Source organism: Talpa europaea (genome assembly GCF_964194135.1).
Source record: "Talpa europaea genome assembly, chromosome: 10".
Lineage (NCBI taxonomy): Eukaryota > Metazoa > Chordata > Mammalia > Eulipotyphla > Talpidae > Talpa > Talpa europaea.
In genome coordinates this window covers 11051612-11077791 of record NC_140077.1, presented here as the reverse complement: position 1 = coordinate 11077791, position 26180 = coordinate 11051612, and the positions used below count along the sequence as shown (strand labels likewise).

Below are 26180 nucleotides of genomic sequence, written 5' to 3'. Positions count from 1 at the left end.
TAGAGAATCAGTCTGTGTGGCAAGTGGTGTATGTATTAATAAAATAATCAAGGACACCATTAAAATACAACTTGTAAACAGGCATTACCTATTTAATAAGTACAATATATACATAGAATTCTGTTAAAAGCTTCATTTTATACAGAAACATATTTACAACATAAACAGTGTAATCAAATTAAAGATTTGCATGATGCACACACATACACATATACACACGAACTTTGGAAGATAAACAAGCTTCATCATTGCAATCAAAATGGACAGTAAAAGGTATTTTAAAAAAGAATTCCATTTCAGAAGAAAAATACATCTTTACTATACAGTTACATTTTTCATTTATTTTCCTGGTGATCGTTTCCATGTAGATACTTTTTCAATTAATTTCTCTCGTTCAACCGTGAAAAACTTCAGGTTTCTAGTGCCACCAACTGGTGTTAAAAATTAATCCTAGTGTCAAAAAAAAGGTGGGGGGAGTTGTTTTTGTTTAAAAAAAGTTATTGAAAAATAGGCTGATGTGTTTAATATTCACAAAGTAAATTAACCACACTGAATAACATGATTTATACAAATATTTTCACCAGGGTGGTGTATATAACATAAATGGCTCATATTTTTTTTCTTCTACCAGTAAATCTTGGTCAAAATTTACACGTAAAAATCTCTAGAAAATATACTGCAAAACAATGCTTAGAAACATGCCTGGCAACATGATTAGATTCATTTTTATGAGCATTAACTACACATTGATAATTTACTAAAACGGCAATAATCCAATGTCATTGTATGGTCTTTGGATTGTTTTCCTTTTTATTAAAGAATAATCGAACATTAAACTGTGACAAAAATCAGGAAATGTGCAGCGCCATCATGAAAACAGCAAGCTGCTCTCAGCAGGCCTGGGCAAGAACGCATTCCCTAAGCTTCACGTCAGAGAGTGTGTTCCAGGCCATACCCCTTTTCCCAGACCAGCTGCAGGGAGTGGATACAGAGGTTCAGACTGGCCCGCTGCCTCCTGGTATATTCACAAGACTATAAGCTCCGTGAGGACAGGAACTCCCTGTCTGGTCTGTTTACCAACATAATCACAATGTTGTATGGTCCGTGGCAATCACAGGTTTTCGATTAATGTGTTTACCAGACAAGTAAGTAGTATGTTGGCAGCCTGGTAAAATTAAGCTTCTAGAGAAATAGCTTTTAATGTTATGCAAATAAAAAGGCTAAAAAGTTCAAATTCACCTTTCTTCCCAAACCCACCATCAATAGGCTAAGGCTAAAGTTTGAAGTGGTATGGGAAAGTGGAGTCACAGTTTAAGTATTCACTTTAAATTTAGAACCTAGTGCATACACAAATATACACGCAGAAAAATCATTTCCTATTCAAAGAAACCAAAATATTGCTAACTAACCAACACCCTTTGAATGTACACGTGATAATGAACATAAACAGCAAAATTTCCCTCAGATCTCCAGTTTATGCAGACTATTTCCCTTCCCCAGACATCCTGTTCTTTCTTTATCAATGCAGTAAGAACAGGAGACCCTCTAAATCCTTATAACAGGAGTTGTGAATCAATACAGAGATCTGAAGTTTGCATATTTTGCACATTATTTTGCTTAGTCCCAACACATACACAAAAAGGATACAAAAGCTACTGAAGAACAAAAGGAAAATGAAGCCTTTTCATCAAAAGTTTTCCAGTTTCTCACATTTATGGGAGACAAAGGTAACAATAAACAAAAATATGGCTTATAGTAGCTCTCTTCTAAAATGGTTCTACCATTAAACTACTCCAAATGAAAGTTAATATTGGAATGTTTCATTTTGTATGTTATACACATACACAAACACACACACACACAGGTACAGATATGGGGCACTATGGATCTGATCACTATCTGGTCTCCATTAATTTTTGTACCTTAGGGAAAAAAATATTGTAGTGTATGAATCTATATCACATAAGAAATCATAAAAATTTAGTTATGTTGGCTACTCTAGTTGTCTTTAGGAGTCTCAATAGTATAGAAACAACTAGGAAATAATTCAGACTTGATTGCACTTACCCTCTCTTACTCTATTTTGATAATTATTGGTAAAAAGAACAAGACAAATTATGGTAAGACTAATACTTTGTACAGCTATTTTAAAAATAAACATTTCTGAACTTTAATATTGGCATCACGAAGTGAAAAGAGTGTTTTTGGAAGACAACAGATAACTCAATAAACAGACACAGTAAGACCACACTGAATCTGAGCAATCTAATCCTTACTAATCTTTTTAAATAATGCTAAATCAATTTAAAAAAATGTTATATAACACACATTAATGTTATGTACTACCACTATAAGTCAGACTTTTTAGAGCCATACAAATTTAAAGTCTTTTGGATCCATCACCCCAAAGTTTATTTCTCTTAAGAGGAGGAAAAGAGGATGTAAAAATTCAAAACAAAATGAGCTTTGCTACAGTATCAGCATGTGGGTGATGGTATCCTATTATAAAAATGATATAAATATAAGGAAATGTGAAACACCACATAGAAATTATCAAAGGTAAGAAATTTGAAGAGATGGAAAGAAAATGACATAGAAATACTGATAACATGACTGGCAACACTTAAGTGCACATCTTAAATAAATATTGTAAAAATGCAACAAAATATATAAATTTGACTCTAAAATTCCTTTGGTTACAGAGATGTAATTATTTTGTGTTTTAAATAAATATGCTGAAACACATCATATTTAGGGACATAAGATCACTCTACGATAACAAGTAATTATGTCACTAGGAAAGAATGTGTTCAGATGAAATGGTTAACAGCCATATTGGATTTCCTTGGGAACTGATTCTTCACAAATATCATAACATTTATCTTTACACTTAATGCCAATTAAAGTATTTCAGTTTCAAATAATTGATTATTTCTCTGTTCTAAATGACTAATTCTTTTCCTACATTTTTAAATATAACTAAAGTACACAGGAATTTTCTAAATGAGCAAGTTATTTAAAATCATATTTATTTAATTGAAGATTAAAAAACTCAACCATTGACTTGAATCTGAAAAAATGTCCCTAGCACAGGTAAGGAAAGCTGACAGAGGCATACGCTGCCTGACCACTGCTAGTCACAAAGAGTGAGCTTTCCTGTTAACTTCCATTCAAACTATAATTAAAAGCTTTAAGTACTACTCTTTGGCATCCCTAAAACAAAAGCAAATGTTATGGTGGAGTTGCAAAACAAAAATTTTTATTACTTTAGTTTTGTTCATATTGGAGAAATAGTGTATTACTAAATCATGAACACTGTCTTTTCATGCATGATTTAAAAAGCTGAATCAGTTTTGACATTGTATATTTTAAAGGGAAGAAATATGGTGAAGGTTCATTCTGAAGCCCTGTGGTAATGTTCAGAACTTTCTGTGACTATGAGCAAATTCTGATCCAATGACAGGCTGTCACCATACGGAACCAAATTTCATTAATGTTCACACTCTTGCAGTATACCTAGCAATACATTCCTGTTGTAAAATGATACTTTTTTATACAGACGAAGCAAAATAAATTTTTACTGGCTGACACAGAAAGCAGGAAAAGTTTCCAAAAGTACTGGGCCCGGGCACCTGCTTCTGTGCAGCTTTTGTTTGCTGAATCAGAGCTTTGTGTTAGGGTTTCTTCATCCTCTGTTCTAGCTCATGCTGGTGTTTAATGAGACGTTCTATTTCTGTTCCAAGAGTCTGTAGATTTTCCTTTAACAATTGAAAAAAGGGGAAAAAACAGAACCACTAAATATAAGTGAAAAGATTGAATTTTTTGCCTAAATTTCAAAATTGACTGATTCGTGTTAAACCAGATGCACGGCTGTTTTCAGTGAAGCAACCCCATACACTTCAGATTTGCACTTAACCTTCTTACTGAAGCTACAGCAAATTTTAGTGCATACACGTATTACTTAAAAACTTTAATTTTTAAATTCATTCTATTAAGGACAAAACAGCACAAAGAGCTGGGACAGATAATAGCTATTTAAAGCTAGACACTAAATGCCTCAGTCTTAAAAAATGTTTCATCAGTCAATTATAACATTAAAGGCCACCCACTCCCATTGCAAAGTAAACAGCTCATCTTAGTCTAGCTAATAGCTAAATTCTTTTTTTTTTTTTTTTTTGCTCTTATCTTAGCCAGGTAGCTAATAAAAACTATACTTTTCAAAAGAGGAAAGAAATTATTTAAATCTATTTAAAATGGCTACTTTGCATCACAGGCATAGTCCACTACAAGCTAACTTAAACTATGAAAGGGGCACCAGTTGGATGAATTTATTGGTTGGCAGGTAAGAAATACAAATACCTTCAAAGTAATATTTTTTAGTAATGTATCCTCCAGAACAGCTTGTAACTTTCGGTTGATCTCCAAAGAGAGTTCCAAAGTCAGTCCGCCATCAGCAGGGTGGGAGGTATATAAAGAGGCCATAATGCCACCTCGTCTACTTAAATGGACTTTGTTAAAGTCAGATGCCTCTGAAGAAAGTGTGCCTGATTCTTCCCGCAAAATATAACTTTGAATTATTCTACAAAATAAAATGACACAATCAGTTACGTGCTTGCAGAAAAAAACACTGGAATTTACAAGTCAACTAATTATAAGCATACAATAAGCATTAATTTAGTAACAGAACTGTTAATTAAGTTAATGATAGAACTGTATTAGAAAATAAGTTTCCTTTGTCAGATGGTTCCTTAATCCCTTTTCTGTTCTAAGATGGTATTTAAAGACATAAACATTGCTTTTCTATTTCTCTCCCTATTACTTTAATCGAAATATTTGAGCAATTTATTGCTCTGATTGCAGTTAATATTTTCTGTTTTCCTGCTACTAAACTTGTGTTTTATTCTTTTTCTTTTAGAAGTCATGGGTAAACGTTTCTCTAAATCTAACATTACTTTAAAATAAAAACTAAAAAGTCAGGGGCAAAGACCTGCGCTGGAACAACCCCTCTTACTTGATTGAGTATGGCTCTTGGGAGAGGAATTTACACAGCACAGGTTCTGAAGTGAGAGTTGGTTTGTATCTCCAGCTCTATGTCTGTCACCTGCAGTGTAAGGGCTGATTCTGGAACTTTTAAGTATTTTAACCTGAACCTCCATTAACTTATCTGCCAAATTAGAGAATGCGGCTTCTTTCCCTGAGTAGTAGTAAGAGATTATAGCTGACGTCATAAGATGTTGGGATTACTGAAATATTAAGCCACAGGCACAGTGGTATAGATATCTAATAAATTACCCTACTGAGTCCTATGCAACAGGGCAAATTATCCAGAACCCAAAATCTTCTTAGAGCTATAGTTATGGAAATAACAAACTACTTAGACACTGTCTTTTTTTAAGTCCAAAGTTATTTTCAAAAAAATTAACATCTACGAAATTCTCTATCATCTTAAAGGAAAGACCTGTGTTTTCTTTCATTCCTATAGTCTCAAAACCTACAACATAACAAGTGATCAATAAAAAACTAGGAACTGAGTAATTTTAATTATTTTTTAAAAGCCAGGATCCTGATATGACTAATTTTGAAAACAGTAACCTTACCATATGAATAATGGGATTTTAAATACAGATTACGTTACCATAATAAACATACTTTGTCTTTTTCCTAATTTCTTCCACCAACTGTTTGATGTGGTCCTCCATAAATTCTATCTTTTCATTTTTCCGGGCATGTGCTTTCTGCAATCTTACTATCCTCTCGATCAACATGGCCTTGTCTACTTCTGGAAAGTTATCTACAGCTACTGATGACCCAGTATTTTCTGGAGATCGATCTTCCGCACTGCTTCGCGCATTAAGGGACCCTGAAGATTAAAAAAATAAGTTTAGATAGTGAGCTTAATTTAGAATCATCTCTAATTGCAACTATTATTTATTCCAGTATCATTTTCAAATATTCAATCTCACAGAGCTAGGCACAGAACACAATCATACCTGGCCTGAGTTCCTGTTTCTTAATGCACTGATGATTACCAAAACAGTCTATTATGTCTCTCAGGAACAGGATGAGGAAATGGCAATAGAGAAATAGGAAACTCAAGGACAAGTTAAAATAACAAGCCTGAAGTGAGACCAAAATTAAACAGAAAGCAAGAACAAGAGTGAGAAAGAGAAGACAGAACACAGCCAGTGGTTAAGTTCTGGAGCCAGGCTCCCTAGGTCCAAATCCTACTCCTCAACTGCAGCTCTGTGCTCTGTAGATTCTGGCTGAGTCATGGAACCACTGACTCTTAATTTTCTCATCTGTAAAATGGGAATTACAACACTCACACATGACTGTTGTGCAGAGCAAATGATATGTTTAAAACATTTGGCGTGGTTCCTGGCATTCTAAAAATAGTAAATGCTTTGATATCTTGCTATCATTTCCACAAAGCTTTTTTTTTTTTGGCATGAATTATTTTATTTTTTATTTAAACATTTTAATTCCTTGGTATTTTTCTTCCTTTGTTTTTTCCATTTTATTTTTATATTCCCCATACAATTGCAATCCCCTTATTTTGACCCCATCCCTCCTTTTCCTGGCCTCCCCCCACACAGTGTGTCTCTGGTTCACAGTTGTTTGTTGATTTTGATTTTTTCTTTCTTATAGTTATTCTTTTTCCTGGTCCCTTATTTAGGTTTTCTAGATTCCTGCTATGAATGAGACCACTGCACAAAGTTATTGATTACTATTTTATAGATTCAGTTTATTTTTGCTTTACACCACAGAGGCATATTTATCATGAGAAAAGTCAAGCAATTAAAAAAATACATATATATAAAAAATAAATACATATGTATTCATAACATATACATACATACAGTAACAACTGATATACAATAATCATTTCATTAGTTCTCAAAGAGATAAAATATAAAAATGAAAGAGACAGAAATCATATTATGCCAAATGTCTCTATATGGGTGTATATGTATCTGAATTTTAAAATGGAAGAGGAAGCTGCACAGAATTAAAAAAGGTAGGTAAGAAAAAGAGGGTGACAGATGTTATAGACTCCCATGACATACTTGCATTTAACTGGAAATATTTTTTACAATTATTACCATTATGTACAACTACCCCCTTTAAATAATTCAAAATTAAAGGATATACCTTTTAAAACAACAACAAAAAATGCTATTTTTTTGGTAATCACTAAGTAGCAACTAAAATCATTAGTATTTTACCTGATGAACTAGAACGACTTCCCATGCTGCTGACTTCTTTATCATAGCTTCCATTCTCAACCTGATCTAATTTTCTTCGTGCTACAGCAAAGAGAAATGGATTATTTGCAACAATTATCATGAACATTTGCCCCCACTATATTTAATTTTAACTGCAAATATCACTTAGGCCCAAATGGCATAAAAATGAGAGAAATTTCTTGAATACAAACTTTAGACAGGAGGGCTACAGGTGCAATCATATAGAAAGTCATGTAGAAATGGACAGGTCAAATACAAAATACATAGAAACATTATGCAACAATTGATTCCGGCAACACTTAGATACACTGAATATACCCATTGAAGTCTAGAAAGATTTAGAAGATCTATAAAGAAATTTCCCCCAACTTCCCTTCAGTTATACCTGTAAAAACCAACTGAATTATTATGGCAAATCTGAATATATCTATGTTAAACTTTTTATTACTATATTTCACCCCATTTTAACACAAATAAAGCAGTGGGGAGTACAGCAGAGAATAAGATGTCAGAATCGTATCTTATTCATCTTTGTATCCAAGCACACAGCACAAACACCTAATGATTTTTAAATGAAACAAATCTGGTTGTTAATTACTGTGTTTGGATAATCTATAAATTTTCTGGGTTTTAGTTTCCCACAAGATGAAAGATTATGTCCCAGTAATCTCTAAGTCAGAGGTCTTCAAGGTAGGTAAAGCTACCCTAGATAGAGCACAAAAAAATTCACAGATATATAAGAAGAAAATATTTGAACTTCAATATATTTATTTTTTAATTCAAATTTTTTACTGAAGTAACACTGGTTTACACTGTTGTTAGTGTAAACCAACACTAACAGATCCTAGAAGTATATCATCTCCCGCTCCAGGTACAGTTACTGCAGCACACCCACCACACCAAAGCACCCGCAGTCCCCCACCACGGTCCACTGTGCTCTCTTCCCTCCACTCACCCCAGGCCTCAGTTCTGGGACCAGCTGTCATAGAACTTCAATATAAAATTAATTTACCCTGATCTTTTTAATTACTATTTTTCCTATGTTTCTTAACGTACACAAAATAGGATAATACATGCTTACAATTTACAAATAGATACATCTAAACTGGAGAGGAAAGGCTTAAATATGTTACTAATAGGAATATGTGATCAAAAAAAGTGTAGGCACTATTACTCTAAAGTACCTCCCTTATGCTTAGATTCTATGGTCTGTGAATAAATGCCCTATAGCATGTAAGATGGCTATTCACAGAACTTTGAGAAATTTAGTAATTTGATTTATGAATAATGCATTTATAAAGAGCACATGGGGTTCCACCCAATGTGGCAGAAGCCAATGTAAAACATTTTTTTCTACAATCCCTTAATGACTAAAAATAACAAAATCATTAAGACCTAAGTGTGGAAGGATTTCATACCTTGCTGGAGTTGTTTGGTAAGATCCTTGACACTGGAGGCATGTTTACGTCTTTGAGTGACTAATTCATCTTTTAATTCTTCTACCTGGGTAGTCAAAGCCTTAACTTCTGTTTGGCTACAAGTAAGTTCAGCTCGCAGGGTCTGGACTTCCTCTTTTCGCAGTTCTTCCTCTTTCAACAATTTACTTTCCTAAATATTAATATAAAAAAGCATCAATGTTTATAGCAGATTTAATTAATTTAATGCTCACAATTAAAACTTTAAAAATACAAGTTCCTTGGTAGCAGATCTTTCTATCATCATCACTCCTTGCTAGGTCTGTTTACTGAGCTCCTCAAACTCCTCATGTTGTAATGCAGAGAGCTACATTAGCGGATTTGCCGTTCTATATATGCAAAATCACTTGTGATAGAAGTCTCTGAATTTTTGGACTGAAGTGTCAAATTATTTTCATGATTAAGTTGATACTCTCATAACTTCAAAATATTAAACCATTTTTAAACTATAAAACATACAGATATTTAAAGTATTAAAAAAAAAATAAGTAGTAATTCCAGTTAGGATGACAAATAACCTGGGTTTTTCTGTTCAAAAGTGACGTGCTTCTTTATAATCATTTAAGGGAGAATTTTATTGTAAGTTACAATAAGTTGAAGGGAAAAACTGACATTCTCACAGCATATAAAATACCAGAGTTGGTGAAAAAGAAGAGTTTAAATCAACTACCATGAGGGAAATGTTATTTGTGCCTCTTGCTAAGTGTTTTAAAAATTAAATGTTCATTTATACTTACCAAATTAATATTTGTCTGTTTCATTTGTTCACATTGGCTTTGTAACTGACTTTCACTACAGGAAAGTTTATCAAATTGTGACTGCAAAGAATTGGATTCTGATTGAAGTTGTGCATTCTTACTAGTGAGCTTTTCTGTAAACAGGAGTAGCTCAGATTCTCTTTTCCTACTGCCTTCGATGTCTTTTTGTAGGTCATTAATCAAACAATTAAGACTTTCCATTTCTTCCTTCAAATTTTCAATTTCTTGTTTACCTCTAAAAAACAAAGTTTATATTTAAGAAAAAAAATTAAACTCTTAAAAGACATTAATGGTTTGGGAATCTTCATCGAATGAAATGATTTTAAAAGATACTATTTATTCATTTATCTAAATATTTACGAATGCCCAATATATGATAAGAACTAAAAGCTGGGAATATAAGACCAGCATGACCCCTGTTTTCAAAGAGCTTGCAGTCAAGGAGGGAAATTATATGAATGTGATAAAACATTTTGATGATGAAAGCACAGAGCAGGTTGCCTAACCTGGTGTAAGTGATGCTGAACTAATACTTAAAGTAGGGGTTAGCAAATTTTGCCTGTAAAAGGACCAGACAGTGAAGAATTTAGGCTTCTGGAGCATACGACTTTTGTTACAACTATTTAACTCTGCCACTGTAGTATGAAAGCTGTCACACATATAAAGAAATGAGCATAGCTATGTTCAAAACGTTTTTCTTACAAAAAAGGCCATGGGCTAGATTTGGCTGTGGCCACAGTCTGCTAATCCATGGCCTAAAGGAAAAGCAAGAGTTAGTGAGAGAACAAAATATCTAGGATAAGGAGTAAGCAGAATATATGGAAGCTGGAAAAGGAACAGTGAATGACTTTATTGGTACTGAGATGTTCAATACTGATGAAGAAGACCACACGATAGCTCCAGAGCTTGGCACACAGCAGTCAATCAACGTTTATTAATCAAGTACGGCTAAAACACAGAGTGTAAAAGGAGAAGGCACAGAGAGAGAATGGGGGGAGAGGTCACTAATGATCTTCCAAGTCACATTAGGGCATCTGCACTACTAGGCAATCCTTGGGAAATCACTAAGAGGTTCTGAAATGATTTCCTTTTGGAAAAGATTTTATCTATCTGAAGGAAATGGATTAAAAGGGAATGAAGCAGGGCCTCCCCGGTGGCGCAGCGGTTGAGCGCTGGGTTGCGAAGCTGCCCGCAGCCTCTGAGGCGCCGGTTCGATCCCCGGCTGCTCCCCGGCCACCGGATGAGGGTCCCACATGGCGCGCAGACCTCTCCTGCCGCCCGCTGCTCCCCTCAGCAGTGTACTTCGGTCCTTCTGCCTGCTCTGCTCCCCGCTCTGGCTCTGGTGAATTCTCTCACCCTCCCGCACTTCTGACTGTACCCAGTGCATGTATAAACAAAACAAACGAATAAATAAATAAAAACACATGCCTCTAAAAAAAAAAAAAAAAGGGAATGAAGCAGAGGAACCAGTTTAGCTGTGACAGCTTTCCTGTTAAGGGCTAATGATGGCTAGGATGATGGTAGCAATAGTGGCGACGTAAAAAGAAATTGGACTTGAGAGATATTAAAGAGTTAGCACCAACAATATCTTGTGATTGGTACATGTTTGAGGGGAAGGGTAAGTGTCAAAGCTGATCCCTGGGTCCCTGGGCTGGAAATTCAGGTGGATACTGCATTCATTACTCATCTCAAGAATACCAAAGGAAAAGCCTATTTGTGAATAGAATAGTTTAATTTGTTCTGGACATGTTAAAGTTTGGGGTGTCTTTGATACTTATGTGTCTGGAGCTCAGTAAAAAGCACTAATGATAATGATTTGAAGATCCTACAGCAAAGTAATGGAAATACTTAGGATCACCAAGGGATTGAATAAAATGAAAGTTTTCAGACAGAAAGAGAAGGCTGCCAAGGAGACTGACAAAAGAGAGAGGCCAGAAAGTGGGGAAGAATACCAGAGAGCATGATGAAATGAAGCCCAAAGACCAGAGCATGAAAAGGAAAAAAACAGGTTCAATGGTGTTAAAAATAATTAAAATTCAAGTAACGTTGAGACTGAGAAGTGTCTACTGGATTTAAGGGTTTACTAGAAATTTTTTAATGAAGAGAGGAATACACCCTCTATTCCTAAAGGAAGTGAAGACATGAAGGAATAATCAAGTCAGACCTTAAGAAGGCAAAAGAACATAGAGAAAATAATTCAAATCAGAATATTTCTTCCATAACAACAGAAAGAAAAGAAAGAAGAATGGTGCAGATACAGGCAAGTTCACAGGACTGACAGCAAGAAGTTGACAGACAATAAGCTGACAGCTCCTATTTTTTTCTGTGAAGGAACAGGAAAGTAAATAGTGAAGGCCAGAAATGTGAAGAAAGCAGTTAGGTTTGGAATATATGCAAGATGGAAGAGAAGGCTCTTCGGACAGATGGTAAGGCTAGAGGTACACTAATATTCCCAGTGGAGGTTGCTGGCCATGAATTTACAGAAGCTGGATAATGGTGAGGATTTCCTGAGCGTTGTGGATATCAGGAACATAAGAAAAAGAAGTTATTTGGATTTGACTTGAATGCAGGCTCTGCATTCAGATAATGTCATGAGTAGTGTTTAGCTGTATGGTTTCACACAAAGCTAAGAATAATATCAGCTCCTGATTTCAAGCTACATACATACAAAGCTATATAACCTCTTTTTAAAAGAAAAAGTAGTCTGCATAAGTAATAGAATTTGAAAGCTAAGGAACATATTAAAAAAACTAAAACCACTCTGTCTTACAAATTGCTATTTCCAATGTTTAGGGAATATAAACTTTGGTTTTTAGAAGCCAGGATGAGAACTTCAAAGATAATCCAAAAAAAATCCAAATGAAGACAGGAATGAAATTTTTTTTAATTAGTTAAAGTGTAAAATTATTCTTAAGGTAACAATTGCATTTTAAAATAGAATCGAGGTAAATTTAAAGTCTGTTGGCTGGCACAAACAGATGTTGCTTGTTTTATACCTTTGATGCTGTTCTTGTATCTGATCTGCAATTTTCACTTTGTCCAGTAAGTTCTGAATTTCAGCTTTTTGGCGATTAATAATTTCCTTATATTTTGATAATTCATCTTCTGTTCTTAATCGTTCATCTTCTAGACATTTCACCTATCAAATAATCCAAATCAAGTTAAACTACAAACAATATGTTCTTGTTCTTGATTAACATTTCAGATAATGGTTATTAATGATCTAAGCTGAATTCTGAAGCAATATTAACGTGAAGAAAATATAAGGAGAAGTTAAAAGTCCTGGTGTTTCAGTCTCAGCTTTTCTATGATTTAATCAAGGAAGTTTTATCAGGTCACTTTATTTTTGTTCAATCTTTTTCTTACAGAAGAGTGAATAATCTTTCCCTACTACCCGACAGACTGGTGCAGAGAGCAAATAGAAGCGTACATGAAAAGTACTTTGAAAATTACTTAAGTGATCACAAATTCAAGATAATTTAAGACTTTTTAAAATAAATGCATGAGGACATAACATAGTAAATAGCTATACTTTTCTTACAGTAAAGACTATAAAAAACTGGAAGGATTTATATAATTGTTAGAAATGAAAACTATACATGACTGTGAAACATATCCAGGAGAAATATAAAGTCTTTTTATTATTTTTTCACACTCAGCTCTAAAGACCAATTCTTTCCAATTAACTGGCTGGTAAGACTGCCTTAGGGCAGCAGACCAAGGGTAAGTCATGGACGATGAAGTTCGTGTGTGGCAAGGTGTGGCACCTTGGGAGTGGCAAACACTCACTGAAGTGGAAGGCATTTTCATTTCGACAAAGGTGATTATGTTGCACAGAACTGGCATTCTACTCCTCAGAGTTGTTTTGTTTTGGAAAATTTCTATGTACATATCTTTTCCCCAACATTTAAAAAATCAGAATTAGTCCAATATATTTACCCTACTGTACAGTCATGACTAAAGATTCAATTACCTTTGTTCTCAGCGTTCGTAGTTCATCCATGCCCTCCTTAAATGTTCTTTTCAGATCTTCCAGTTCCTTTATTTTGGCATGATGCATCTTATTAAAAGTTTAAAAGAAGTCACAATTACTATGTACCAAACTAGATTAAAAATGTATTGCCTGGCACCTTCCAAAGGTCTCAAAAACAGGTGACAATAAGTACTCGCTCTCTTCTACATTTATTACACAGTCTAGAGCATATTTAGAACAAAACTACTCACCTCCAGCTGGTCAGATTTTTCTTGCATTTGTTTTTCAAGTTCTCCTTTTGTAACTCTAAGCTTGGCATCAAGCTCATTTGATTTAATTTCTTCTGACTCCTAATGGAAATGCAAAGAAAAAATTATGATTCAATTTTTAAAAGGTTATACTTTGGAAAGTGAAAGGTTTGCAATTAAGTTTACTAACTGTAATACGCGGTTTACACACCTAAATGCGATGTCTGCATTGAAAACCTTCAAATATGGTAATTGTGCATGAATAATAGCAGATTTAAGGTATGAAACTCTTTAAGTGAACATTTCTTTGTAATCTTCATTCTTCTGACAATTTCTAGTGTTTTCATTTGGCTAAACACTACTACTATTACAAGATTTCTATTTAAACTTCAAGTTTTTCTTTAACAAAGGAAATAATCTGAATTTTATTCAACTGCCCTACCAAATCCACTCCATACTTCAAATATAGCAGATCCAAAATTTAATGAAACAAGAATATACTGATATTTAGCAAATTTGTTACTAATCTACTTGAAAAGTTAAGCATACCTGATATGTTTTTATCATATCCTGACAATTTTTTCGTATCTGATCTGCTTCTTCCTTTGCTTGGGTTAACTTTGTTGTTGTTTCTTTGAGTTTATCTTTGGTTTCCTGTATTGAGATAAAGAAAACAAGAAGGCTGAGCACAATGATGTGATAAATGTCATGAACAATGATCAGAGAACAGGGAAAGTTCTTGTTCTAGCACAGCCACTGAAGGGTCAGGTACTGCTCTGGTAATAACAATTTATGTTTCTCACAAAAAAGCTAAAGTGGCCTGTAGAGTTAACTGAGCCATTAAATAAAGCTCGATTTGATAGAGATTTCAGCAAATCACCTGAAGTTACTCATCTAACAAGGCAAGAAGATTAAAGTGTTAAACAGTTCTTTGCACACACAAAGATAAAGCCAATTCTTGGATTTATGGCTGTGGTATCTACTGAAAACTGCCTCATTAACTATTACTGCATTTGTGCTTAACGCTATTCTAATAATTTTCAACTATTATTATACTCACCTTGTGTGAATCCATTTCTACTTTCAATTTGTTTTGTGCCCATTTTACTTTAATGATGTGAGAGTTGATATCTTCCTTTAATTTGTCTATTTCTCTGATGAGTCTAGTAGTTTCACCTTCCTAAAATAATAACATCACTGGTCATAAACCAATAAACCAATTATTTGTGTATCATCACCTCAAAATGATTACTGCGTTAACACTAATTCAGATGCTGGCAGTGTGCTGAAGGACTCCGAGCCATAAAACTTATTTAGAGTTCAAACCACAAGAGAACAGCAAAATCCTAAATCCAATCAACAGACATGAAGATGATTGATACTCCTATATGAACCAACCAGATATGCTGGGAGGACAAGCATACCTGTATGATTCTTCTCAACTAGCAGGCATTAAGATGAAATGCAAATTAAATTGGTTCTGCCAGAATTCCTGAGAACAACAACATTCCTGAACTAAGAGTTAATGGAAAAAAAAAAAACTAACGTTCATCACCAAGAAATGATAACCCACTGGAAATGAGACCATGCCATTGGGGCAGTTAATAGCAAGCGTTCTGAACTCTCAGTAATTAAACCTCCTTGGAAAGCATCTAAGAATGTTTTTCTACAAGAAAAATGTAAATTCCATTCTATGGTAAGTTTTACTTTAGGATTCTGGTCAAATTATACTTTTCTCGTGACTCAAAAACTTCATATTTGACACACTGTATACCTGTATACATATTTTATCAAAATAAAATCTTCTTTCATGGCACAAATGCATTCCTTCAAAAATAAACTTTGAACTTTAAATTTTTAAAGAGATTTATCAAGAAGTTATCTAATAGGGCCTCCCCAGTGACATAGTGGTTGAGCGCTGGGTTGCGAAGCTGCCCGCAGCCTCTGCAGCACCAATTCCATCCCCGGACGCTGGGCGGGGGGTCCCACATGACACACAGACCTCTCCTGCTGCCCGCTGCTCCCCTCAGCAGTGTGCTTCGACAGTCTGCCTGTTCTGCTCTCTGCTCTGGCTCTGGTGAATTCTCTCACACTCCCCACGCTTCTGACTGTACCCAGTGCTTGTATAAATAAATAAAAATAAATCTTTAAAAAAAAAGAAGTTATCTAATAAATAATTTATGTGTCAATGCCTAATACTTTCCCAGAAAAAAAATTTTGCGGACAGGTAACAAGATACTGCAATCACTGAAGCATTCTTGTTCTTAGGTAAAATAATAAATATTTTAAGATTAAGAGTAGTTTAATCATATTGTCATGTAATTAAAGAAAAGCAAAGATTACAATTTTAATGAAGATCTATCACCAGGTTATACCTTTGTTTCGTACAGCTGGTGTAAGCGCGCTTTTTCTTGAGAAAGCTGCTTCATTTTGTTGGTGTTTTTCTCAGATTCCTTATTTGCATCTCTCAGTTTTCTCTCAAGTATCTCCTTTTCCTTTCTCAGGTCTAAAGATTCCTTCTCACCTCTTACATACTTCATTACCATTGCCTCTTTTTCCTGACGTGCCTCTTCACATTTCTTATTGGCCTTTGAAAAAAATATTATCTAGCTGAATAAAAAAAATACTTTTTCAAATCAAAATAAGAATAAATCAAAATAAATATTTTCCTATAATTTTACCAATGTATTTTTTGTTTTTTTGCACAGTATTCCAAGGACATGTGTCATGAAATTTTAAAATGAAAGAAAAAATTCAAAAGTTTAACAATACAATAAACAAATAGTACCACTAGTATTTGCTTTTAACATTTTTTTCCTATTCCTTTTACTCTGGCTGATACAGTTGCTATTTTCTGCTTACTACTCTGAATCCACGTTCTCATTCTGTCCTATCCTACTCTGTACTCAGGAAAGAAGACTATCAGGGACCCTATCAACAAGTGTCATCCTTGTACTTCCAGCTGGTCAAGTGGAGGCACTAGGCAGAAGATCAAAAGGCAGAGAGTGAGATTTAGAGTCATCACAAGTTGGCTGAAGGTTAGTACTTCTATAAAGTACCTCTCTACACAACTAACCTGTGGGCTGTACTACTTGCTTCCTTTCTTTATTCTTTTAGTCCACCAAATGACAATGGATCATCCAACAGCCCAGAATTCTGCAGTTTCCCTTGCTCAGGTTCCTTAATCCTTGCCCACAATTTAGTAAAAATTAATCTCCTCAAATCACCAGTAACTGATTTCAGCCAGTAACCTGAATATATGGCTGACAATTTTCAAGATCTATAATCTTAGTCACCTAATCTGAGACATGGGGAAACTTCAAGTTGGAAAATTTAACTGGGGAGAGTATGTATGTGTACTTGAACACATGCACCTCATGCTGGGTCTCCAGTTCTAAATTTACCAGGTTTCATGACTCTATTTTTATTTTAAAATATAGTGAGATCAAAGGAGTATTTTTTTTTTAAAGCTCACTAGATGAATCTCTAATTACCTATGTTTGGGTCCACTAAAACCACTAACTTCTTAAGGTCTTACATAATTCCTTTCAATTATTTCTTTGTCTGAAAACTTTCAAGGATGGATTTGAAATATATAACATTTCAAATGCTAAGGCTCTGCATATTGTAAATAATCACAAAAATAAAGGTTGAGGCTCATCTATTTCCTAAAGTTCTTCCAGAAAGCCACCAAAGGTGGAAAGGTAGCTACAAGGTAGAAAGGACATGATCCATCTCAATGAACTAACTCAACAAGTAGTTAGCCCTTTCGGACTCAATTTGAAGTGAGGACCAACTGTAAGTCAGACATTGCGCTAGGTTTCATGGATACAGAAATGAAGATGACTGAGGTCCAATCCTCAAGAAGCTAAGACAATTATAATACAAAAGTAATGCTTAACATGACCTCCTCTGAAACCTGAAAAAAGTTATCAAAAAAGCAGCACAAGATTTCAATCAAGTATGGGGGAAAAGTCTATGCATATGTACACATAAACAAGCATGATTTATACATGCATATGTGAATTAAGATATAAAACCTAAATATCAATAACTAGCTATGGAACAAGGAACAGAATGGGATGTAAGAGAATAAGGTATAAGGAGGAAGAAATACAGACAGGGGACTTTCACTTTTTATTCTATGTACCCCCTAATTTATTAGTTTTTTGCAGTTAGGCTGTATTTTTGTATGGCTATAGCATTTTTTAAAAAAAGATTAATTTTTGTATAAATGAAATCACCTATTCTTAATATACCACCAATGTTCAAAATCATCTGATAGGGTTAGTTTATTTAAATAAATAAGACACCATAGTATAAAGTTAATAACTTGAATATACCTGTTCCATCCGATGAGCCATCTCTTTGTGTAATTGTTGAACTGCATTTTTAGCTGCATTGTCTTGAGCTATTAGCTTATCTTTGGAAGCTTTAACTTCTTTATTAAGTTCGTCTATTCTTGATTCTAACTGTAAAGAAAATTATTCCTATATTATTATTATATTTACAACAAACAGACCACTGATAAATATCAACAATGAAATAAACACAAAAGATGTAGTAAATACACTTCAACCCAGAAATCAAAAGTAATTCCAGCAATGTTTCTAAATCTCAGTAAAATTAAATTAATATAAATCTAAAGCATTCTGATGAAATGTGTAAGTAAGCTCTAGAGCAATAACAAAGGAAATAACTCAAAATACAGTGAAAACATTATAAAATAAATATAATATTACATATCTACTTAATGTGAAAGAAAGCAGTAGAGGATGAATGGAGAACAAGACAGACATGAAATATAGAAAAAATTGGTAGACATAAATCCAACCGTCAATAACATAAAAATGAGAGTGAATACTAATATCAAAATGTAGAGGCAGACTGGAACAAAAATCTATGAACTTGTAACAACAATTTGAAAGTGAAATTAAGTAAACAATTCCACCTGCAATGACAGTTAAAATAATAAATTATCTAGGAACAAATTTAACAAAAGTACAAAACTTACACTCTGAAAACTACAAAACATTGTTGAAAAAATTAAAAATTAAAATAAATTGAAAGACATTCCATGTCTGTGCATTGGAAGACTTACTATTGTAAAGTGGTAATACTGCCCAAACGAATCTACAGATTCAATGTAATCTCTATCAGAAACTCAGCTGGTCTCATTGCATAAACTGGTAAGCTGGTAAGTAAAACTTATACGGAAATGCAAGGATTTGAAGAGAGTCAAACAACCTTGAAAAGAACAAAGTCTGAGAACTCATACTTCCCAATTTCAAAACTTACTATAGAACAACAGTAATCCACACAGTGTGGTATTGGCTTAACAACAGACACAAAGATCAATGAAACAGGACTGAGAGTCTAAATATAAGCCCATATATGAACTGATTTTCAATAAAGATGGCAGGATGTGTCAACAGAGGAAGAAGAGACTTTTCAAATAATTCGTTTTGGACAACTGAATAGTCAGTTACAAAAGAATGAAATTGGTCCTTTAAATCATACCATGTAACAAATTAATTCAAGATGAATCAAAGCCTAAATATGAAAGTCAAATCACAGAACTCTTAGAGAAGAATATAGGGGTAAATTTTCATTATCTCGGATTTGACAACTGAGTGTTGCGTATGACAGCAATAAAAGAAAAAATAAATTGGATACCATCGCAATTTGAAACTTTGTGTTTCAAAGTACACTATTACTAAGCAAGTAAAAACAGAACCCAGAGAATAGGAGAAAATATTTGCAAGTCATATATCTGATGAAGGTTTATTATCTAGAATATAAAAAGAGCTATTACAACTCAACAACATAAAAAAAAATTAAGAGGACTTAAAGGGCTATTTCTCTGGAAATATCTATTTAAAATACATAAAAGACATATGTTAAAAGACTTATAATAAAAAACAAACAAGTATGTGAAAAGATGTTCTACTTCATTGGTTGATTTATGATTCATATTAAAAAAACAGGTGAAATATTAAACCAACAATATTGTTTATGTTTATATAATGATGTTTATATAAAACATCATCTCAACATGTAATCAACATGAAAAATTATGAGGTTTTACTTTTTGTACTAATTCCTCAAAATTAAGCATGTATTTTAGGATTTTTTTTTTGGTCAATAAAGAGTATTTTTATGTAATTATCAAAACATTACATACTATATTCTTTAGGTAGAATAAATTAAAACCTTTCCACAAAATTATAAAGTTTTAAATGTTTGTGGATTTTTTTAAAGAAGTTTTTACATTAGATTTACAGTATCATTAATTTGGAATAGCCACCTTTTAAGTACTCAGTAGTTGTATGTGGCTAGTGGCTGCCATACTGAATGGTACAGGTCTGGACGTAAGTTAAAATCCTCCTAGACTTGCCAATAAAATATAAATCCAATTTCCTTTTTAAAAAAGGCACAGTGACTAACATACTCAAGAAAGGAACAGTTCTGGTTCCCTCCCATCTATTCAGTTTAAAGTTTCTGGTCATCAACAGCGACCTGCATGCAAAATTCAGCCCATCATTAAGGCTCCATCATACTTTAAAAAATTCTAAGTTTGGTTTACACATAATGGTCCTAGAGCACATAAAAATTACATACGTAAAATTTACTAATACAGTTACCTTCCACTAAGTAATGGTGCACCAAGTATAAGCAAGTGAAACTTATTTTACTATTTCAATTATAGTTTTACCAAATATTTACTATTCTCATTATATAGCTTTCTAAAAGATGAGACCAAAAGAAAGGCTTTTTAAGGCTAGAAAGATTCTAATCCAATTCAAAGAAAAAGCAGCTCAGAAAAAGAGTTCTGCTTTGCTACAAGTCCAAATATTCAGTATTTGTTAACTTAAAAAAAAAAAGACAGGAAGAAATGGAAGTGGAGGAGAGAAGGGAAGGCACAGGGGGAAAAAAGAAAAGGAAAGGAGAGGAGGGAGAGAGAGGGCAGGAGAAGAACAAGTATCAGTTTTTATAGTGTAGTTCACAAATATTCTGAGAATGCAACCATATTAAACTGTAACTTAAAAATATTTTAATGCCCGAAATAAACTTCAAGGTACATATTGCTTCTTCCCTAACTGGAAAAAACAGTGTTTGATTGTCAAATCAATTCTTTTTCAGATTTCTATTTCTATATAGAAGTGACAAAAATCATTAAAAAATATAAATTTATATAAAATAACAAGTTATGAGTCCCAATTCATAAAAGAGAATGCTTTTCATACCCAGCAATCCTCTGCATTTAAAATAAATTTAGATCTAACTGAAAGAACTTCAATTTCTACACAAATTTTCAGAAATGCATTTATTCTATAAACTGAAGTAGTTTTTAAAGATTTTTGTTTTCTCTTATTACCTGTTTAATTGTATTCATATGCTGCTTTTCTGTTTCTGTTCTTTTTTTGAGTTCTTCTCTTAAATTGTCTTTTTCTGAACAAATATCTAAGATGAGTTCCTGATGCTTCTTATTTTCTTTAATTAACCTAAATATAAAAAGGGAAGTATAAGTAAAACATAATTAAAAACGAGTATGTGGAATATAACCTGTTTGCAGGTTAGGCTGCAGATATTTTTGGTTAATAAATGAACACTGCTAAATAATCCTGTTGCAATGACACATTATAGATACTTTACAAAACATTCTCTGGCCTATCAACTTTTCCTGGCTCAAAGTAATATATAACCAGACAAATGAAGATGACCTTGGGCATCTCTTCCTTCCTTCAGCACTTGAACCCATACAGACCAGCGGTTCTCAAGTAGGAGCCATTTTGCTTTTCAAGCAATTATCTGGAGACATTTTGGGGGGCCACAAAGGGCAGGGATTAATACTGGCTTCTTGTGGATGAAGGCCAGAGAAAATGCTGACCATTCTACTAAGAAAAGGAAAGCCCAACCAACAATAATAATCTGCCCCCAAATGTCAACAGTGCTGAGGTTGAGAAATTTTGCTTTAGCTTTTACTAGTTTAATAATATTCTCGTAGCTAGTATATACTCGTAGACAGGACTAGTCAATATAAAATAACAAAAGTGTAACAGAAATTTCACTGACCCCCTAGAAAAAAATAAAACGTTTACAATTATCTGTAAAGTGCTCAGAATTATTAAAAAAGATACCTAGTAAGGCTACAGCTAATATTTTAGGACTATTAATCACAACAGCTATTACTTAACATTGATTGCACAACTACTATTTACTTAATATAGCTTTTACTTAGTTTTAAGTGCATTATTTAATATTCAAGTCTATGAAATTAGGAGGCCTGTGAACTCATGTCTTCTGAATTAAGTAAAAACAACCACAAAACAAACCTGAAGCTTAGAATTTGCTCCGGGTCACACAGTTAGTAAGAAAGATTTGGAACCAAGTCTTAGTCCATAGCCCATACCTTTCCACTTCTTTCACTCAACAGATGCTTACTGGGTACCTATTATACCAATACTGTTCTAGAAATTGAGAATACATCAGAAAACTGTCACAGACCTCCTGCAGCTTACATTCCATGGGAGAAAATGAAAATAAACAAATAATAGAATGTCAGCAGTGCCCATGTCCTATTAAGGAAAAGAAAGGAAGGCAAGAAGACAGAGAGAGCGTCAGGAGCGGTGATTTTAGATATGGGAGTCAGGGAAGGCCTCTTGGAGGCACACAGGAATGCCCTGAGGAAGCAAGTCTTGCAGTGTTTGGGGAAGAAAAAATTACAGAATGCAAGTTTATTCAAGCCTTTTTTGGCCCAGCATTTTTGACCTGAGATTATTTATATGATTAAGGTGTACACTCAATTTGTTGCACAAAACTACTTGAAACACAAGAATCCTGGCTGTAGTGGAAAAGTAGACAATTTAAAGAGGAAGAAGTGAAGAGCAGCAAGCTCTCAAACTGCTATTATGTCAAATGCACATCATGTATACACATTACTGTTCTTCGGAAGAATTCTTCCTGATACTTTAAAAAAAAAAAAGAGCGAGAAGAAGAATTCTGTGGGAACTTAGACAATGAAATTGATGTTAAAAAGTATAAACAAGGACATCTGGAAAGAGATGCATTCATGAAAATTTAAGCCAAAAGACTTGAAAGGTACTTGTCTTTATAGAAAATTCAGTGATGGCGGAAGAAAATAAAATTAGTTGTTTTAGAGTTAGCCTGAGTCACAAAACATTATAAGCATAACAAAAGACTATAGATTTTAAATGTACTATTTGACATTTTATAAGGCCTTAATCTCCACAAAATAATATCAGTTTTGTTTCCCTGAATACAGATGAAAAATCTTTGACTCAAAAATCTTTTGTTGGTCGTTTGGCCAACAAAATAGTTTACAAATAGCAGTGGGAGTCTTCCAATGCCAAGCTTCCGACCAGCACACATCCAACTCTACCATGCTGCCACTGACTTCTGACAGGGCAGAGGAAAAAAGAGGAATTGATTTTCCACTGTATTCCTAATATTTTAAGATACATTTAACACTTGTAACTAGTTCATTTCAAATAACCACATTTTAAAAATTCTCTGAAGCCTAAAAAACTAGATTTCATATTCACTAGCATGTGACATTTACTAGCATGTGACCCTAAACTAACCTCTCTGTGCTTCAGTTATCTTGTTTGTAAAAGGAAAATAACAGTCCACACTACATCAAGTTGCTGTGAGGACTCCATGTGTTAACATATGTAAAGTGCCAGGCACATAATTAACACCATTCTAAGGAAAATGGGGAAAGAAGATAAATAATCTCAAGGGACAGGTTTAAAAGATAGATATATAGAGATGGAAAATGAGGAAATCACCCTAAAAAGTAAGAATAGAAATGTTGTTCATTCAAGTATGTTTATTCATTTAACAGTAGTATTCTAGGAAGGATATGAGTAGGAGCAGCACATGTCAGTTTTGGGGTGGCATAAATCAGGACCTTAGAGTCTCAGGAGATACTGGTACTGTCATATTCACAACATGACAGCATTACCCACAATAGTCAATAGGTGGAAGCAACCCAAATGTCCACCAATAGATGAACAAATAAATTGTGGGATACACATGCTACAGGATAATATTCATCTTGAGAACATCTAAGTGAAATCAGCCAACCACAAAAAGACAAATGCTGCTTGATTTCATTTAAAGTGATGTCAAGAGTAATCTAACTCTTAGAAAGTAGAATAGCGGTTGCCAGCGGCTGGGAGCAGAGCTTCAGATTTGCCAGATGAAAACGTAATGGGGCCTGGTTACAGAGCAATGCAAATATACTTGACACTATCAAACTATACACTTAAAATCAGAAAAGATGGTCAATTTTATGTTATATGTATTTTCTAACACATAAAATGAAAAAAAAAATTGAAAAGAAGGGCCTTGGATATTATTAAGAGATTCAAGTTCACTGTACAAACCAATGAAGGGTGAGTTGGCTTGGGGAAGACCGAGTCACTGAGTAAGACACTGGCAGAATAAAGACTAGAAGCAGCAATGAGATCATTCAAACCAAATTACATACTCAGCAACATCTGGATTATGATGTTTTCTTCTGTCATCCTCCTGGGATGCAGATTTCCTCCTCCCCTTCCTCCCATACCAAATTTTTTTTACAGTATCATTTAAAAAAGAAGAGAACCAGTCTGTGTTTTAGTGCAGTCTAGCATGTTTTACTTGCCTTTCTTAAAGGTTATGAGTGCCTATTTAGGTTTATATATTTGGGGTGTGTGTGTGTGTGTGTGTGTGTAAAATATATATCACATCAATAAATCTAGAATAAAAATGCTGTTAGAAAAAGAAACTAAACTGTATTGTTAAACTAGAAATTAATACCACAAATCCAATAAGTCTAAGAATAATTATGTTGTTATTTACTGAATGATAATCAATCAATTCTTTTCTCTATATTGTAATTTTTTAAGCCAAGGAATTTACAAGGATTTTAAAAAAATTTTGTTTTCCTATTTCATTTGGAATCTTTATCAGTTTTGACAGGATTATGATCTGCCGTCTTTTAAGTGAAAAATCTGAGTTGTCTTTATAAAAATCTCCTAATCTTTAAGAACTTACATTATTTAATGAAATATTCCTTTAGATTTCATACTGAATAACTGGACATGCATGATATTTGCTCAATTATTCAGTAAATACATACTTGTTGATCAATTACTATGTGCATGGCTCTACTGTGGAATTAAAAGTGGACAAGATGATACCGAATCTTAAAAGAATGAAATCTAATCCCTGTGGAAAAAATAATCTGAAAGAATTAAAAACTTACTTCTTTATAGTGTGCTCCTGCTGCAAATACTTATCTTGCACACATTTTTCAAACATAACTAATGCATGTTCTCCCTTATTCATTCCATTTGGTGCTCGGTGTTGTTTTACGCACTCTGCAGATAAGAGCTCAGATTCTATTTCTTCCAACAAATCCTCTGATGCTGAAGCATTCTTTATTTTTGAAATAAGTTTCTTGGTGCAGTCTGTATCATAGGGGTTGTCTGAATAAGTCTTTTGATTAGATGCTTCTGAAAATGTAGATGATCTTAATCCCTCCAATATTTGTGTTACTGTCTGTTCTGTTTCATCTGCTTTGGAAACTTGCTTTGAAGAATCTTCACCAGGAAAATTAGCTATTTGTTCAGAATTTTCTGGGCATATGTCTGTTTTAGGATAAGAAGCCTCACCTCCGCCGTGACCTGGAATATAATTTTCCTGTGCTTCAATCTGATGACTGTGTTCTGCAGGCTGACATAAAGCTTTATCAAAGTTTAATGACAATAGTTTGGACTCATTTCCTAAACTGCTGCTTTCATCACCAGAAAACGAGGTGCAAGAGTCTTCCTTTAATTCAGATGTTTTCTCAGCATCTTTATCTGAGGAAATGGATGCTACGTGCTCTGTCTCTGACATGGTGACAGGCACTAATTCACTCTGCATTTCTTCAAATCTGTTCCTGATCTTCGTTTTACATCTATGAAAGTCAAAACATTAAAATTTAACAAAAACCAAAAGCTTTTAATAACCATGACCTCATAAGATGTGGAATAACTACGGCCACCATTTTACCATAAACCATTCGTTTAAAAGCCATTCTGGGAGGACAGAAAAAAAAAAAACTGATCAGTCCAAGTGTGTGACAATCAACAGGGTACTACAAAGTCTCCTCTTTCCTCCTTTAATTCGGCCATAAAAATTCACTCGTTCATTTCTCTCATTTCAGTTGTGATTTGGCATTCCCCAGTCAACCCCGTTTGGTGTCAGGTAAGGGATACTACTAGTTAACCTGAAGATTATTGCTAAAGAATTATTTAGAATTCCTTCAGCTACAGAAGGGCAAAAAGGGCATCTCAAGGATCTGTAATAAAATATCAGGAAAATAAGACAGAAATGAACACACTGGGGAGAAGCAACAAACTAAGAAAATAAAGCAATGCACATTAACAATGACAAAAATTTCCAAAGAAGTAAAATTAAACAGT

At 33.9% G+C, this 26180-nt stretch overlaps 1 protein-coding gene across 1 annotated transcript in view; it reads right to left on the bottom strand.

Annotated features, from left to right (window-relative positions):
* Positions 1–3674: 3674 nt before the first annotated feature.
* CCDC186 (coiled-coil domain containing 186) overlaps positions 3675–26180 on the bottom strand; it is a gene marked incomplete at its 3' end in the record, with an annotated part of 31459 nt that continues 8953 nt past the window's right edge. The window contains exons 2-16 of the mRNA XM_084246093.1: positions 24977–25672; positions 21080–21206; positions 18045–18173; positions 16077–16289; positions 14762–14881; positions 14251–14355; positions 13705–13803; positions 13454–13540; positions 12477–12619; positions 9460–9715; positions 8666–8855; positions 7227–7307; positions 5650–5860; positions 4360–4579; positions 3675–3758 (exon numbers count right to left, since the gene is read on the bottom strand). Coding sequence (XP_084102219.1) covers positions 3675–3758; positions 4360–4579; positions 5650–5860; positions 7227–7307; positions 8666–8855; positions 9460–9715; positions 12477–12619; positions 13454–13540; positions 13705–13803; positions 14251–14355; positions 14762–14881; positions 16077–16289; positions 18045–18173; positions 21080–21206; positions 24977–25638 — 2727 coding nt within the window. The 5' untranslated portion in view covers positions 25639–25672. The remainder of the gene's footprint in view (positions 3759–4359; positions 4580–5649; positions 5861–7226; positions 7308–8665; positions 8856–9459; positions 9716–12476; positions 12620–13453; positions 13541–13704; positions 13804–14250; positions 14356–14761; positions 14882–16076; positions 16290–18044; positions 18174–21079; positions 21207–24976; positions 25673–26180) is intronic.